This window comes from Notolabrus celidotus, chromosome 24 (genome assembly GCF_009762535.1).
Source record: "Notolabrus celidotus isolate fNotCel1 chromosome 24, fNotCel1.pri, whole genome shotgun sequence".
NCBI lineage: Eukaryota > Metazoa > Chordata > Actinopteri > Labriformes > Labridae > Notolabrus > Notolabrus celidotus.
The window spans coordinates 9,761,905-9,777,957 of record NC_048295.1 but is presented as its reverse complement, the minus strand read 5'-3'; the positions used below and the strand labels follow the sequence as shown (position 1 = coordinate 9,777,957).

General features: G+C 44.9%; 2 protein-coding genes across 5 annotated transcripts in view; one reads left to right on the top strand and one right to left on the bottom strand.

Moving 5' to 3' along the window:
• LOC117808315 overlaps positions 1-16,053 on the top strand; it is a 201,733-nt gene that overhangs the window by 84,042 nt on the left and 101,638 nt on the right. The window contains exons 5-8 of the mRNA XM_034677988.1: positions 4,831-4,891; positions 11,703-11,852; positions 14,213-14,312; positions 14,401-14,540. The gene's annotated coding sequence lies outside the window, so the exon portion shown is untranslated. The remainder of the gene's footprint in view (positions 1-4,830; positions 4,892-11,702; positions 11,853-14,212; positions 14,313-14,400; positions 14,541-16,053) is intronic.
• Positions 1-16,053, bottom strand: part of LOC117808317 (rho GTPase-activating protein 6-like) — a 66,730-nt gene that overhangs the window by 30,455 nt on the left and 20,222 nt on the right. Inside the window, exon 1 of one of the 4 annotated variants that reach the window (XM_034677994.1) lies at positions 9,231-9,679. The exons of 2 other annotated variants lie outside the window; for them this stretch is intronic. In XM_034677994.1, coding sequence (XP_034533885.1) covers positions 9,231-9,272 — 42 coding nt within the window. In that variant the 5' untranslated portion in view covers positions 9,273-9,679. Of the gene's footprint in view, positions 1-9,230; positions 9,680-16,053 lie in introns of those variants that run through there. One more of the 4 variants, XM_034677995.1, reaches the window with a different exon arrangement.

The following is a 16,053-nucleotide window of genomic DNA, read 5'->3' as shown; positions in this document are numbered from 1 at the left end:
CCAAAGTTATGTAAAAAGACTCAGGACTCTGAGAGCTCCTACATAAGAAGCTGTTACCACTGTCACTGAGTTAGCTCAGCTGGAAGCTTTATAGCAGCTGAGGAGCTGAAGCACATGTTGGGCTAAGCTGAACATGCATTGCATAATCGGTGAACTCTATGTCATACATGAAACGTTGCTTTAGCTCTGTTTGAAGTGAAAGTGACGGCTTGTGATTCGGAAAAGGTGCCCTCTAAAGACAGTGAAAGTCTATGTGGTGGAGCAGAAAGACCCCCATTCCTTCAAAAACAAACCAAGGGGACTGGTTCTTTTCAGGCTCATGTGGCTGAAGTAGACCAGAGTGAAGCCTCTGTGTTATTTGGCGTCTGCTTTCTAACTGAGACCCACTTGAAACAGCGACATAAGACGATGATTGACGATGGAGCTAAGTGCTCAGTGAGTGAAATAACCTTTGACATTCCCCTTATTGGCCACGGCATCGCCACGCTCCCATGCTATGTCTTAGGGAGCATCCATCCATCCATTTCCATCTGCTTATCCTGGATCAAGTCAATTTAAAATCCTTCTTCTGACCTACAAAGAGCTCATACCCCTCTAGAACACTACGCTCCCAACATGCAGGCCTGCTCATCGTACCTAAAGTCTCTAAAAGTAGTATGGGAGGTAGAGCCTTCAGTTATCAGGCCCCTCTTCTTTGGAATCATCTACCAGTCACGGTCCGGGAGGCAGACACCCTCTCTTTGTTGATGCCAAGTATCAGTCAGCAGACTAAGGGACACTGATGTGGACTATAGATAGAGATGTACTTCCTGTAACTGCTGCAGCAACATATATGAAACTGGAGCTTTAAATAACACTCCTAACTTTGTTTCCTCAACCTGCCCTTCAAAATAAAAGCCTTCCTGATGCACAACTGTCATCATAACACCGGTGTAATGAGTGATGTCGCAGGAGTCAAACCCTGTGCTCATGCATCAATCAGCACATGCAGACCTTCACACTATCACGCAGACTCTTCCTGTTTAGTCTATTTTTCTGTCACTTTTGTATATTTCTGTTCCTTTGTGTATTTTTGTAACGCAACAGAAGGTCATCCGCTGCTTTTTTCACCACTCTTAAAAAAGATGCTCCTTTTCTAACAAGAAGGACACTATATGTCAAACCCTGTCTGTGCATACGGAGCTCCCTGCAACCTCAAGACGGCAATGAATGTCAATAAACTTGTATTTATGTCCACGCCGAGCCACAGACTGATGTAAATGATAAAAATAGCTTCTTATTTCCCCGCTGCCACCACCGCTACTTTCATCAAATCCAATTTCCACTCGACTCCCAGCGAGAAAACAGACAGAACGCAGGGAGAGGAGGAGTGCAGGGACATTAATAGACTGGAAGGTAAACAGTGAGTGTTCCTTCGATGAAATGGGCGTGTGTGCGTGTGTGTGTGTGACTGTGTGTGTGTGCTGCACCGGCAGACTTGTTGATCCTCGCATTCCAGTGGCAGCCTTGAGAGCAGCTAATCCAGCCTCAGTCAAAGGCCTCTTGAACTCCCGGGTCACACTGCTGCACACATCGATACTCACAAGTTACAAGTTAAATGCATGGGCACACACATGAAATGGGCGCATGGATGCACACACACCCTCTGTAAGAATAACACCAAATGCACTTCATCTGAATATTCCCTTTATCTCGTCACCAGACTGGAAATCTGACTTCCTGCACCTCGTCTGTCTCCATCAGTCTGCTCTTGATTCTATCAAGTCATCAGTCTCCATAAGTCCGCCTGTCCTCCTGCTCTCCCGGCTCGGCAAACAGGATCACTAATGATCAATGGAGGCGGCACATTAGGGGAGGTCACGTACACACCGGCGTCTGTCGGATCATCTGTGACTGAGCATCAGGCCACGTACATGTGCTACCTCACACATTGAGGCTACACATTAACACTCACATGAAAACCAAGCTACATCTTATTCTTATGCTTACTTTTAAGCTGTTTTATATCACCTTGCAGAGAGAGTTATGCCTGGTGATGCAAACATGTAGAGTGAACAGGTGGTTATGGGAAATAGAACCCTGACAGGGTGAGCAGGTAGGGTCTTGTCTACCCTGACTCGATCTTTTTTTGGAGAGTAATATAGAAAAATATGGTTGGTTCATCCCTTGAGCAAATCCCAAAAAGGACTAAGGGCCTGTGTCCACTAACAGCAGTTTTGCACTGTCAGCACCTCTTTTATACACAAAACTGATTCACTTCAGCTTTCCAGTGCAACTGCCAACCAATCAGAACCAAGACGGGGCGGGGCTTATGGTATCAGCTTTGTCATTAATAATAATAGTAGAGGTCTGTACAGTGGATAAACTAACCATGTTTAGACCGCTAGGCCACCAGTGCCCCTCTAACATGGTTTTTTGATTTTTTTTTTTACTTGATGGTCACTGCTAAATGATGCAGAAGTGCAGCAGGGTAGTTTTCATAACCTAGTAATAGTAAGCTCCAGTGAGAGGCGCTCTAATATTAATGTTGTAGACGCTGCCAGTGCTAAAAATGCAGTCAGTGGACACAGGCCCTAAAGGAAGTGACCCTAATTGCCAAAAATGTAGCGTAATAGCACCAAGGCCAGATGTGATGTTGGGGCTTTGGGTCCACACACAGTGAATGCACTCCAGAACCAAATCTCTACCATGCACCATGTTAGAAAAAGCCCTTGCCCTTTGACCTCTGGAGACACACTGAAGCAGTAAAACAGATGACACGACCCTTGATGCCGACATTATTGACCTGTGAAACGTTCCTGGAAATGTGTACCCCCTCGTGAAACGGATGGGTAACCTTTGTGGGAATTCGTGGACAGCTTCTATGAAATGCAAACACACTGTTCTGGACTAGAATTATTCATGGCCATGAGATGTGTTCTGCTGAGAATCAACAGCTTGGGCTATTTTTTGGCAAAGCATTCTTTTGACCGAAGAGCAACAGCTGCGAGCGGTGCTGAAAGTACGAGCAGGGATTTTCTGCACAATCTGTTCTCAGTATTTAGCTCTAAATTCTTCTTTCTGTGCATGACTCATGTGTGTGTGTGTGCACCCATGTGTGGCTGTTGGTTGCAAACATCAGCATGTGTGAAGAAGAGGATTAAAGAAGTTTTCATACCGGGGATGTTCGGCTTGATTGGCTCTGTTTTGCAGAGCATGCGAAACAAGACGTCCCTGCTGGTACTGGTCTCTAAGACTGTGACGTCAGACTTCTTTACTCTTTACATGCCCTCATGGATTCTGCACAAACAGCCAGGAAACATGTCTGACCTTTGCTTGAACCCTCTAACTTACTCCTTCAACTTTCTCTCAGAAGAAAGAACCACCTCTGGATGAAGTCATGCAGAAAACAGGGTCTCAGCCGTAAATCAAACTCCTTTTAAAACATGCAGAGTGCTTATTTTTGCTCAGGCCTACAGAAAGACTCCAGCCTGGTGTAGCACATCTCTCAGATCTCGCCAGAAGTTTCTCTTCTGCGATTCCTCGGCTCTGTTTTCCCCCTTCAGCCTTCCACCATCTCCATAAAAAGACAAGTTCTTTGAGAGGGCGGACTTCTCTTTTGCTGTTGATAATAAAACAAGTGCCGATCCCTGACAGGGTCCTCCGAAGAAAAATGAGGGACGGATGGTGTTGTCATGACGAGCCAGCGGTGACGGCTCTGGAACTTGAAGAGGGTGTTTTTGACTTCCTGCCATGTTGGAACAACAGACCGCACATGCAGGACCCCGTTTAAGTGCGAGGGGGGGATGAATGTAAAGGAATGTTTGTTGCATCACATGACGGACATGATAAGAGGTCGGCGAGCCCCGAGCACAGACAGCTGACCGGGGAGAAGATTTGGCTCCAATTAGAACGTAAACAAAGGACAGAAAGAGCTGTGTCTGAATAATCCTAATGTAAACAAGAGTATGGATCTGTTGTGTTTACAGAAAGGATTCAAGGAGATCTGAACTGTCACCGTTTCGTTTCAGGATGTTGTTTCTATCTCTGACATAACCATCACAACACCAGGCTTGTATTTGGGACGCACCTAGAGCTGGGCGATATTGAAAAAGATGTTATCTTGATTAAATATATCATATCAGTGTCGCTGTCGCTCGTTTCAGCTGTGTTTACATTCAGCTCCGACGCCTTTAAGCCCCGCCTACCTCTCACCCTGGGACATGATTGGCTGTTCATTGCCGTCTTCTTCCTGGGTGGTAACTAGCAGTGAATGGCCTGCATGAATAGCCAAGGACCTCCTTCAGCGAATCTTGTATCTTTATCTCAGAGTTGTGTATCCAGGATTGGGATCTTCCATAGCCCATCCTTGCTTTTTTATGGCAGTATCTCAAAACCTGCTGAATATTTTGTGCAATATCACCTCTGTTGTCTTAATCTTTGACCAATTCAAAAATACCCCCATCTTCAAATCAATCAACCCCCCAAAAATGTGATTCCACTGAACATTTTCACCTAAATTTGAGCTTTCAGAGTTCTCAATTTGAAACTGAAAATGTAGAAATCCATTCTGTGCACATTCCTCTTCTCTGCACTCCTGCAGACAAAATGTCCTCTCCTGCTAAGTTCTCCTTTTGGGTCAGAGTGTGCCGAGGAAACTTGTGTTCAATGTAAATAAACTCTCCGTGCCGATGACTCAGGAGCCTCATGCACGCTTAATACCATCCAAGTGTTAATTTCCTCATCTGTCCACCCTCTGTGCTCTAATAAGTGTGAATTGATTGGCTGAGTAAAGGTTATTTGAATTTCCAATATAACTGAAGGCTTTGTTGCTCTCTGTGTTTGTTCTAGGAGCAGCCGGGAAGTAAAGCAAACACACCTCAGACAATGGAACCAGGTCAGACATGAGCAGGTAAGGAGACGACGCTCAGCTATAATATGTGTGCTCTGTGGAGTGAGGGAGTGAGGGAGTGAGGGAGTGAGGTCAGAGGAGAAAGAAAAGTGGAGCAAAGCAGAGTGGGATACAAAAGTAGAGGACAGAAACAAGAAAAACCGGAGACAGGAGTGAGGGAGTCTGGTGCTTGTCTAAACAGGTAGCAGCTCTGCGGCTGACGAGGGTCAGGGTGGATTCAAGAGGACAAACCGTTTTCTGTTTGGTCAGTGATGAGAGACAAAGAGACACAAAGGCGAAGACGAAACATGTAGTGATGAGGGAGGGTGATCAATCATCTCATCAATGCGTCCTTTGTGAACCCCTCAATGACAGAACAAGGCTCCGTTTGAATCCACTCTTACCTGAGAGGATGAAAACAAATCAATGCCGGATGAAAATTCCTGCCACTGAATGATCGCCAGCTCTTAAGTGGACACAGTTTGCCAACACTTGAGTTACAAGCGAGGCATTCAAGACGATCACTATTTGACTTATTGGCAGAAGCCTTGGCGCCGGCTGGCTCCTCTCCAGGATTATCTCACTCGCATCACGCCCGTATTCGAAAGCTTCCTTGTTCATTCATTTCTCTGCTGTCATCCAGTGACAGCACATGACTTCACCGTGCACATGACCTCTGACCTCAGACAAGAACCGACCAACAATGAGGAAATGTTTCTTTGCAGGAGTAAGCCCCAGAGATGTTGGTTTAATACCACCTTAGTTCAAACATCACAATTTATCAACGTCTGTTTGGACCAATGAGAAGCTTTGAATTAGCTTCCTGAAGCAGAGTTTTGTAGCCCAACAATGGCAGCGGCCATATTGGAAATAGGGACTCAATGTAACTTAGGCAGGCCTTCAGCATCCTTGCTAACAGCTACAGTGTTCCTGCTTATCATCAAACTAGTCTTGTGTCTTGTACTTAGCTGTAAACATGTTTATTTCTGCTGTAAAGATGTGCTTTTTTGAATGAGTGTGTATGTGGCTTCCTTGGCTTTTGGAGCCAGCCTCAAGTGGACACTTAAGGAACTGCAGTTCTGAGTTTTGTTGCCACCCACAGACTTCAGATACTTGTTCACATCAGGTGCTGAATTTATATGGATTCCAATTAGAGCTGGGCGATATTGCAAAAAGATCAAATATTTCATATCAGTCGATATCAATAATTATGAAGAGAAATATCAAATCATTATTCCATTTCAATTTAAAGGCAGATTCGTTATTGAATTATCGCCCAGCCCTAATTCCAATCTGCACCAGTGTTCTCAGTAAGGAGACAAATTTGGTGTTTCTGTTGGGCGGATAGAAAGACAGCAAAGGGGATGAGGATGGCATCAGAGCTAACAGAACTTGTGTCTAGCTGTGTTGAGAAGCCAACAAACATGACTCTGGAGCCAATTCTTGCTCATATTTCTGAAGGACATTTCTGATAAACCATAAGCCTGCTGGTACTTTGTTCCTCTTCCTCGTGATGCCTGAAAACACTCCCTGACTATCGCTCTTAAAACACCACTAAAGCCTCTAATCTCTGAAAACAGATTCCTTCCAAAACAGAGGCTGAGCGATCAGTCCGGACTCTCATGTTTTCCCAGATGTTACTCTGTCAATTTAAGGCCTTGACGCCATACTCAGACTTCATCACGGTTACTTCCAGTAGAACAAACGCACCACTCCAACGACAGGGGATTACACTCTCTCTTACTCCTGACTCCCACAACTACTTCTCCATGCCTGTTTGTCTCCAGTCTAACAGCGTAAGTCTTCCTGGAAGGACATAATCCTACATTAACACGTCTACATTCTCTGTCATATTTCTACCACATTCTTGTACCCAGTTCAACTGAGTGTTGAGGATTTATACGACAGCGAACGGCAGCCTGGCTTTCAGTCTGATAGCACTTGGTGGTGAAGCATTGTCAGGACGTAACTCTTACCCTATTACCTGCTGCTTTTTGTAATAAAGCGGTGGTTTAAGGTTTCCTGGGGAGAGATTTGATATATTCTCAACCATAAGTCGCTGTCTGGATGAATTTCTTTCCTTATAAAGCCTCCAAGGAGTAGAATGTGCTCTTTGGCCACACCGACATACCGACATACAGCTGCTGTGGTTCTCTTGTTTTATGGTGATCTAATAAGTTATTCCATTGGTGGCACCAATCTTCAAATGCCACTTTGACTTTCAGCTTAGTGACACATCGGATCAGAGTTTCAAAACAGATATTGGTGCACATAATCCACCTTTACGCCCAATGTCAGATTTTGGATTCAAGCCAAACCATTTCAATCAAACACTTGGAGCTTTTTTATATCTGTCCCAAATCCCTGTTAGTTTACCTTGAAACTACCATTAACCATTGGTTTAGGGTTTTGGTGATAAGTTATTGTAGCCTCTGGAAAACCCAAAGGACCAATCGTCGATCATTTGGTCTACAAAAATGTCAAACAGCAGTGGAACATTTTTTATTCGTTCTCTAGAACTAAAAGAGCATCATCCAATTCCCTGTGTATCCAAACCCAGAGTACAAAAACATTCAAACTTTGAAATTACTTAAAACAAGGACTAAGAAAAACAGGAAGTGTCACTTTTTCTTTCCTTAAAGTGTTGAATTTAGCTTCAAAATAACTAGAATGGTTCAACAAGTGTGACTAATTTCCTCTAAATGCTCAATATCAGTTTCAGTCTGTTTCATAACCCGCTAAAAACTCCTTATTGGAGCTTTAATGGCTACTTCTGTTGACTTTTGTCTTCATACATCACAGAAACCACTGATCTTGCCCTTTATTTTGGTCTAAGGCTCCATAAGAGCAGTATGGTATCCAAAGTATTCCTCTTCCCCTTATACCCTAATCCTGGGGTATCTTGGGGCATTCCCAAACCAAGTCGGCTGTTAAATCCCTCCACTGATTTTACAGTCTGCCCCATGTATTTTCAAAATTGGAGCTTGCAGTGAAACCTCTGCAGGGTGGCGACCAGAAGTAACCACAACCCAGTGGATTCCACCACCTCAGCTGACTCCTTCGTCACGTCTGAGTCATTTCTGCCACCACAAGTTTTCAGATTTGATGTAAATCAGACTCTTCTGCGGGCTGTTGATGTAATTTTCCATTATGGTTCACAAAGGGGGGGCAACTTTGAATAAACAAATAAGAGCCCAGATACATCAATTTGATTTCCCTACACAGATGACATCCTCTGTCACAGAGAAGTGAACCAAGAGGAGTCTGGTCAGTGCACTGAAGCCTCATCAGCCTGTTGCTGCTCGCTTTTTTAGACACCGTTACTGCCGGCCATGTGGCGACTGCTTTCACACCACCCTGCCGCGCTACAGAGCACAAACTCCCAGACCGCAACGTGCCTCCGGGCCAGCCAAAGAAAATTGTATTGTTTTCCAATCAACGCTTGCAGCTTTTACAAGAGCTCCCAGCCACAGAAACATTGCTCATAAAGAGGAGACAGACCGCTGGGGCAGTGAGCGGAGGATCCCTCACCGCTGGAGGAGAAAGGAGGGAGGGATGGAAACAGAAAGGGCAGATGATAAAACACTAGCATGTGTGCTTGTTTAAATTTGTCTCTGCTGCATAAACCAACACAGCTCCCGCATCTGAATGAACCTGTTCTGCAGGAAGCCTGTTGCTTCCCTCGCTTATCTCACACAGTAACATGCATAATAGCAAAAAAATAGGAGCTGTGGAAATGCTGAGTGTTTCACTTTGAAGGTGCAGTTCTCATGATGCCGTCATCTCTCCTCCCAGCCTTGACCCATCCATACCTGTGTGTTTTGCCCTCATCTCTGCAGAGAGTGTGTGTGGAGCGTCAAACAACACCACTGAGTCTGAGTCTGCTGCAGGTTTCTGTGAGCAGTGTTCAGCGCTGAAGCCTCTTGAAGCAGGAAACATGTGTGGTCTTGTGTGCATGTGTGTGTGTGTGTGTGTGTGTGTGTGTGTGTGTGTGTGTGTGTGTGTGTGTGTGCTGTGTGCACCACATGTCAGTGAAAACGTTCCATCACAGGAAGTTTTTTTTTTGCATGTTGAGGCCCCTTTACCCGCCTAAGTTTCAGATTTCTGTCAGACAGAATTCAGGGAAGACTTTTTATTCTGAAGCCATGTTTTTTAATCCATAGGTTTCAATTTAATCAGATTAAAATCACCTTTTTACGCAGGATATTTATCAAACAGCAAAACAAAGAGAGGTGAAATGCTGAATGCACAACTGTCTTTAAGTCCTCTTCATGCAGGATATTAACATGAGTCTGCCTCACATCTCACGCAGAAGATGCAACACGCGTCCGAGCCCTATGAGCACAATTAGAGTACTTACAAGATAGGAATTCTGCCTGTCGAGGAACACGGAGTCTCCCATGGTCCAGGTTAAGTATCCACATAAAAGAACACCCCGAATTTTAAAAAGCAGTGAATGATATCCTGTTTAAAAACAACGCGTCCCCAAAAAGTGTATGTAATACGCGTGCGTCGAAGCGGAGCGGCGCAAAAAAGGAAAAGTCACCACGACTCTCTCCTCACTCTTCACCCTCTTCTACAGTCAACACAAACACTCTCCTTTTCACTGCAGCGCGTGTTGCTTCTTTTTTTTTTTTTAAGAGTTGGTGTTTTCACGCCGGGGAGACGCGCGTGTCAGGGAAGCATCTGTGCCAGGGAGGACACCACAGTGCGTAATGCGTAACGGATCCATACCGCGCGCTCCGTGGAGTCTCATGAAGACAGATGCTGAACCAGGCGAGGAGTCGAGGCAGAGGGAGACAGGGGTGTGAAGTGAACAGTGCTATGAGCGGGGACTTCCGGTGCAGATTTTCAAAATAAAACGCGTTATACTTACACCAAAATAAAAGAGAGGAGGAGGAGGAGGTGGAAACTATGGCCCAATCTCAATGTCCTCCCTAAGCCCTGAGCCCTGAGCCCTTCTTGACTTAATTGATGTCACCTTGAAAGTGATTGAGGGCAGGAGGCTGTGAGAGCTCAAAGTGGAGAACTGGAATGGGACAGCACTTTGAGACGTCTCACGTAACCTGCATGACGTCACCAGCTCACCTTAGTGATGTTAGGACGTTTTATTGCACAATTTTTACTTTCCCTCAAATTCAAGGCACTTAAGGGATGACTGACTGACATGTGATCCAGGCTCTGTAAATTTAATTGCAGGCCTAAGCCCTCACAGACCGAGCAGGAACATGCCTCAAAGTCAGTGAGATTGGGCCTATGTGTGTAACCTCAACAATTACATGAATGTGATTGTATAAGTGAGACATTATGTTCCTGAGGAGGAATACATAGTGTTTATGCTAAAAGTTACAGCGTCCTTTCAAAATAAAAGCCTCTTTTGAATGCCTTTCATTCCAAATGTCTGCAGAATCCTGATCTCACCCCTGCAGCTTTCTAGCTTCATAAAATCTGACTTACATAAGCCATTACATGTCATCTCCTCCGTGCCTCCCTGGAAACCTGTTCATGCACCTCAGCCCTGCATGTATTAAGCATTTATTGCATTTAAGCTACATAGATAAGCACAAGGTATTTGACTCTGAAGGGCTGAGCCAAGCAGAGACAAAGGGGGAGGGGTGGGGCGCTTGCAGAGGAAGAAGCTCTTGATTATCAATAGGAGGGAGTGCTTCAGTGTTTTCATGTCTGTGACCCACAAACGGAGCTCCTCAAGTTGATAAGAGTGGACTCCAGGACTCTCCATTTAGGGAGTTTGTGGAGCAGAAGTGAAGCTGTGTTTGAAGAGGGCGAGGAGGAAACTGTGTTCAGCTTATTGTGACAGTCTTAAGTGGCAAAACATGGAAAAGAAATCAGTCCATTCATTCACAAAACACTCAACAACCCACATGACTGACACAGACTTCAAGCCTATTTAAAAACTGGACCCCCTTTGAGGAAACATCGCTCACTGGAAACATCCATGAACGCACGGTGGTCAAGTTAATAAGAAGCCTTTGGAGGGTTGATATTTTGGGGATACAGCCGTGACACATCGCCTCATTAATGAAGCCAATAAATCAGAACTAACTGGTCCGTCCACAACTTTGATGGCTTGGTTGCATCATAAAAATAATTGTAGTTTTACAAGCACAGCCGCCTCACAAATATGCTCCTTAAAAGCAGCCGTGAAAGGTCGGTCCACCGCCGGAGGACAGTCAATAAGAAGAGGGTTGTCTGGGTTTGTGTAACACTTAATGTGGAACCAGTGTTGAGGAATCTGTGGCTCCACTTACAACACACAAGTATGCAAAACACCCCGGTTTCATGGAGGACACAGCGGCTGATGAACACGAGCTGGCCTCAGATGTGAATGCATTAAAGGGTGATAATCTTTACACATTCTTCTTCATGTTTCACCAAACGTAGGTGAGTGGGTGGGTTAACGTCGCTGTAACTCTTATCAGATAGAGCTCAGTCATTTAAGGAATGCAGAGAAGTCAAGAGGAACACTTACTTTACTCTGACATGTGGAGATAAGAGATAAACCACAGACTGACTCAGCCATAAAGTGAGCACTGGACTGCAGTGATTGTGGTTCAGTGAGGATGTCAGCTCTGCGTTGTGATAAAGTTACAGGCGACACAGAACCTGCTGCTGCTGTGGAGAATGCTTCTTTTATAGGCTGCCGGCTTATCAGATCACGTCTGAATGAGGTGTGCTCGAACATCTGAGGATGTGTAAGGTTGCTCAATGAAGGAGAGATAAAGATTGGATGAGTTTTGTTTTGTAGGGGGATTTTTTCAATTTAATGTCATTTTTTAAATGAGATATTTTTAATTTAATGTCATTTTTCAAGGGAGGCGTCCGGGAGGAATCCTTATCAGATGCCCAAACCACCTCAGCTGACTCCATAGAAGCGAAGGAGCAGCGGCTCTACTCCTTCCTCCTGACCCTATCTCTGAGGCTGAGCTCAGACACCCTGATCATGGAAGAGTCAGCGCCCATAGTAAGCCTACAACTTGATGTAATGATAACAATGGAGGCGGGATGTAGTGCACTGTTTGTGGGTTAATCAAAGGGTCAAACGGTGCAGGAACCAGGATAACAGGGTCAGATTACGCAAGACAAAAAGTCAATGCTGCCCTCAATATGTGCAGCCACATGTCGCATACATGACGGTACTATAACCCAAACAGCATATCTTAACTTAAATCTGTCAAATAAGAGCATGGATGTGTAGGTATGAGGTGCATTTGGTAGGTGAGCTACTTCTAGACCTGTGCTCCAGATTCTGGGGGAACACATCAGAGAGGAGACTTTTGTTCCCCTGAAAACACCGACTGAAGTTCAGCGGTAAGGTTAGACGCCGTGTTTTATGGCTGTGTAGGAGGAGCCCATTGTCTCCTAAAATGGTGTTTCAGTGGTCCCAGGGTGACAGTGGCTCACACACACTCACTCACACACACAACACAACACAACACTCGCCTGTGGGAGAGGGAGGGAAGGCTGGAGGAGAGGAGAGAGAGAGGAAGACGATGTATGAATGAGCGGGGTTGTGCATTGGTAGATAAATGCACGTTAAGTGTTTTTAAAGGCTGAGTAGTGCTTACATCACCTCCAACAAACACACATCTTGACATTCCCAGAGTCATTTTACAGGGAACATACGAGGCCAGGCTGTCGGTTCAAAGAAGGCTGCTGCAAAAAACTCCAATGTTTACATCGCTCAGAGCAGCCTCCTCCGTCCAAAGGCAGAATGCCTGAGTCGTGAAATCACCCCGTGGAGTGGAAAGTATTCTGTTAAAGTGCTTTAAGACGATCCAGTAAATGACAGAGAAAAATCCTGCAGGGCCGCCGATCTGTTTAATAAACACTTGCAAAATAGATGTTGCAATGCCTCCGATCAAAGTGTTTGCATGTGTTGCGTCACATTCGCGGCCTGGCGTAGCCTCGGCCCCTGAGGACGCCGGAGCTCAACTATGAGCACAGGGTTGAGAATCTGTCTCTTAATAACTCAGGACTCTTGATGCCAGTTGGATTGGTTGCTCTGAATATGTAATCTACTACGTATTTCAAAATAGGTGATGGGAAATATGAGCAGACGGCTGGAGCTCTACAATTTAGTGATACCATCATTCACTTCCATAAAGTATATTTTTAGCTCCCCTGTCTCCTGAAATGATGTTGGTGTATTTATCCCTGAGCTCTCTTTCTCTTGATCTTGCCTGGATTCTGTCAGAAACAATGTTTGTGTCATGAAACAGAGCATGTATGCGCCTCGATTGGATTCTTAAGAAACAGTCGGGCAGAAAAAGCCCTTTTGGAAAAAAAGATGGAGGCTGAGGAAAATGTGTCACGAACAATGCATTTCAAGATCGCCAAATAAGGCGAAATGTTAAATTTATCGAGAACATTTTGCAGACATATTCGCATTTTTGCAGCCTGTCAGGAACGTTTATTGGAAACATCTCCCCGTTTATATAAATAAAACATCCTTTAGTCAGCAGAACATTTTCACTTTGTGAATATGTTGTCTCTGAGTGTCTCTGGGTCCAGCTGAATTTGAAATGACATCACTTTTATAATCAAAACAATGCCATCCAGTGGTTTTGTTTTGTGTGATCATGATTGACATGTAATGAGCTCTTAAGGGAGCACTGTTCAGTCAGTCAGTCAACAGCTATTACGCAGACTGGAACATCCCAACTGTTGGATGGACTGCTTAAAATCTTGGTGCAGACATTCATAGTCACCAGATGATTAATCTTTCTTCCTGTTGTCACCTCCTTTCTTGTCCTCTTGCACCAAAGTGAGTTTGGCATGGCAGATTTGTTTAGTAGGAAATGTCTTTGGAACTTTAGGATTCATTCCTGTGAATTTAGCACAGATATTAATGTTCCCCAGAGGATGCATCATCACTTTTTCAGTCCTCAGCTTCTCTCTATTCTACTCTATGCTTTGTTAAAGCACAAATGTTAAGTTAAATGTCTCAGTGAAATATCTCAACATTGTATTGTATTGACAGGTTGTCTTTCATGGTTCTCAGAGGATGAACTAATGCTAACATGTTAAGCTCATATCTTGACTGGTTTTCAATGCATGGTACTCATAGCATCAGTATGTTGATCTATGCAGGCCTGCTCATCGCACCTAAAGTCTCTAAAAGTAGTATGGGAGGTAGAACCTTCAGTTATCAGGCCCCTCTCCTTTGGAATCATGTACCAGTCAGGGTCCAGGAGGCAGACACCCTCTCTACTTTTAAGAGTAGGCTTCAAACTGTCACGGCTGTAGCAGTGCTTTCTCTCCCCCTGTTGTTTTAACCCTCCTCTCTGTCTTTGCCCCCTCCTTTCTGTGTGCTTGTTGTAGGTGTGGCTCAGGAGACACACCTGTGGGCAATCCAGATCAGGACTACTACTAATACCTGGTCCTCCTGCCACTTCAGTGCCGGATTGTTCCTTTGCCACAGGTGAGTATATCATTGAGTACTTAGTCATGAAGTCTGTTTAAAGATCTGAGTTTTTTCCCTCATGCTGTGTTTTTCTCTCCATGTGCAGCGATCCTCCTGCTTACCAGTTTTTCACCAGGCGTCTTGGAACCGGCTTCCTGGACCCCCTCATCACTTCCTTTAACTCTCCCTGTCTCCTTAAAGTTACTAACCACAGACCTTTCTGGTGTCCCTGAGCTCCCTTGTCTCGTAGGTTCCTCTGATGTCATCTTGATGTTTCTGTTTGTCCATCTTGATAAACTCTCGTTTGAAATGAAACATTTCACTTTCCAAGCCTATCGCCAAAATATCTCCATTAAGTGGAGAAAACAGAGGCTGAGGGAGTTATTGTGAAACTGATAACACATATTTCAGCCCTCTTGTAAGTGTCAAGCTGTTACCTCATCATAAAAAACAGATAAAAGCAGCCAAAGACTGAAAAACAACTCAAATATACGACACAGAGGAGCAAAAAGAGTGACGTTGAGCTCATGTTTTCATGCTTATTAGCTTCTTGTCAATGTGGTTTATCTTTCCGTCTTTCACACGCTGAACTTTGACCTCGGTTTCACAAGACAACTTAAGAGCGCGGCGTCAAGAGAGAGAAAATGAGAGAAAGGGGAGAGGGCGGGGGAGAGAATGGTTAAAAAACTGGGCACACATAAACGAATTTACAGCAGGAGCAGCACAAAGCAGCTCCAGGGGATGACCTCAGTAGTGGGGAATGTGTGTGTGAGAGTGTGTGTGAGACAATGTGCGTTCACTTAGGGGGTAAATATAAAAGACACAAACAAATAAATGAAAAGATGATGTCTCTTTAAGGGTAAACGACTGCAATTTCCCCCCCCCCCCCCCCATAGAAAATCAGTTTTTAGATGAAGTGATCACTCTGCATGCTCCAAACACAGGACACACACTCTCACACAAACACACAACATGACGACAGCGTGCGTCTGGATTCAATCTGGGCGCTTCCATCAACGCGCGAACCCATTCGTCCTAAATCTCCATACTGTCCTGAGGGCCAATAGACGGAGGGGAGAGGAGAGGAGCGAGGGGTGAGCGGGGGAAGTCGGGGAGGAATTTTGGGTTGTAGCCCAGTGTTTCTATATGGCTTTCATCTCCATACCACCTCCATTAGAGCATGCTTAAAGCTGCTGGCAGGTCAGGACGGCTCTGCTGTGGAAACGCTTCACTCTGACCCTCGGGGCGGACAGGCTTCGCAAAGACAGAGGGATGTGTTTTGCAGGAGGAAGTGAAAAAACATTCACATAGAGAAGAACATTTCTATAACTTAAACACAGCCTTCTTCTGAAACAGAGCTCATAGTGCCCTATTACCCCTCTAGAACACTACGCTCCCAACATGCTGGTCGTACCTAAAGTCTCTAAAAGTAGTATGGGAGGTAGAGCCTTCAGTTATCAGGCCCCTCTACTTTGGAATCATGTACCAGTCAGGGTCCGGGAGGCAGACACCCTCTCTACTTTTAAGAGTAGGCTTCAAACTTTCCTTTTTGATAAAGCTTATAGTTAGAGCTGGATCAGGCTTGGACCAGCTCTTAGTTGTGCTGCTATAGGCTTAGACTGACACACTGGGATCCTGCCTCACCTCATTTCCCCCATCACTTACTTTAACTCTTCCTGTCCCTTTAAATTTACTAACCAAAGACCTTTCTGGAGTCCCTAAGCTCCCTTGTCTCGTAGGTTCCTCCTGCTGTGGACGT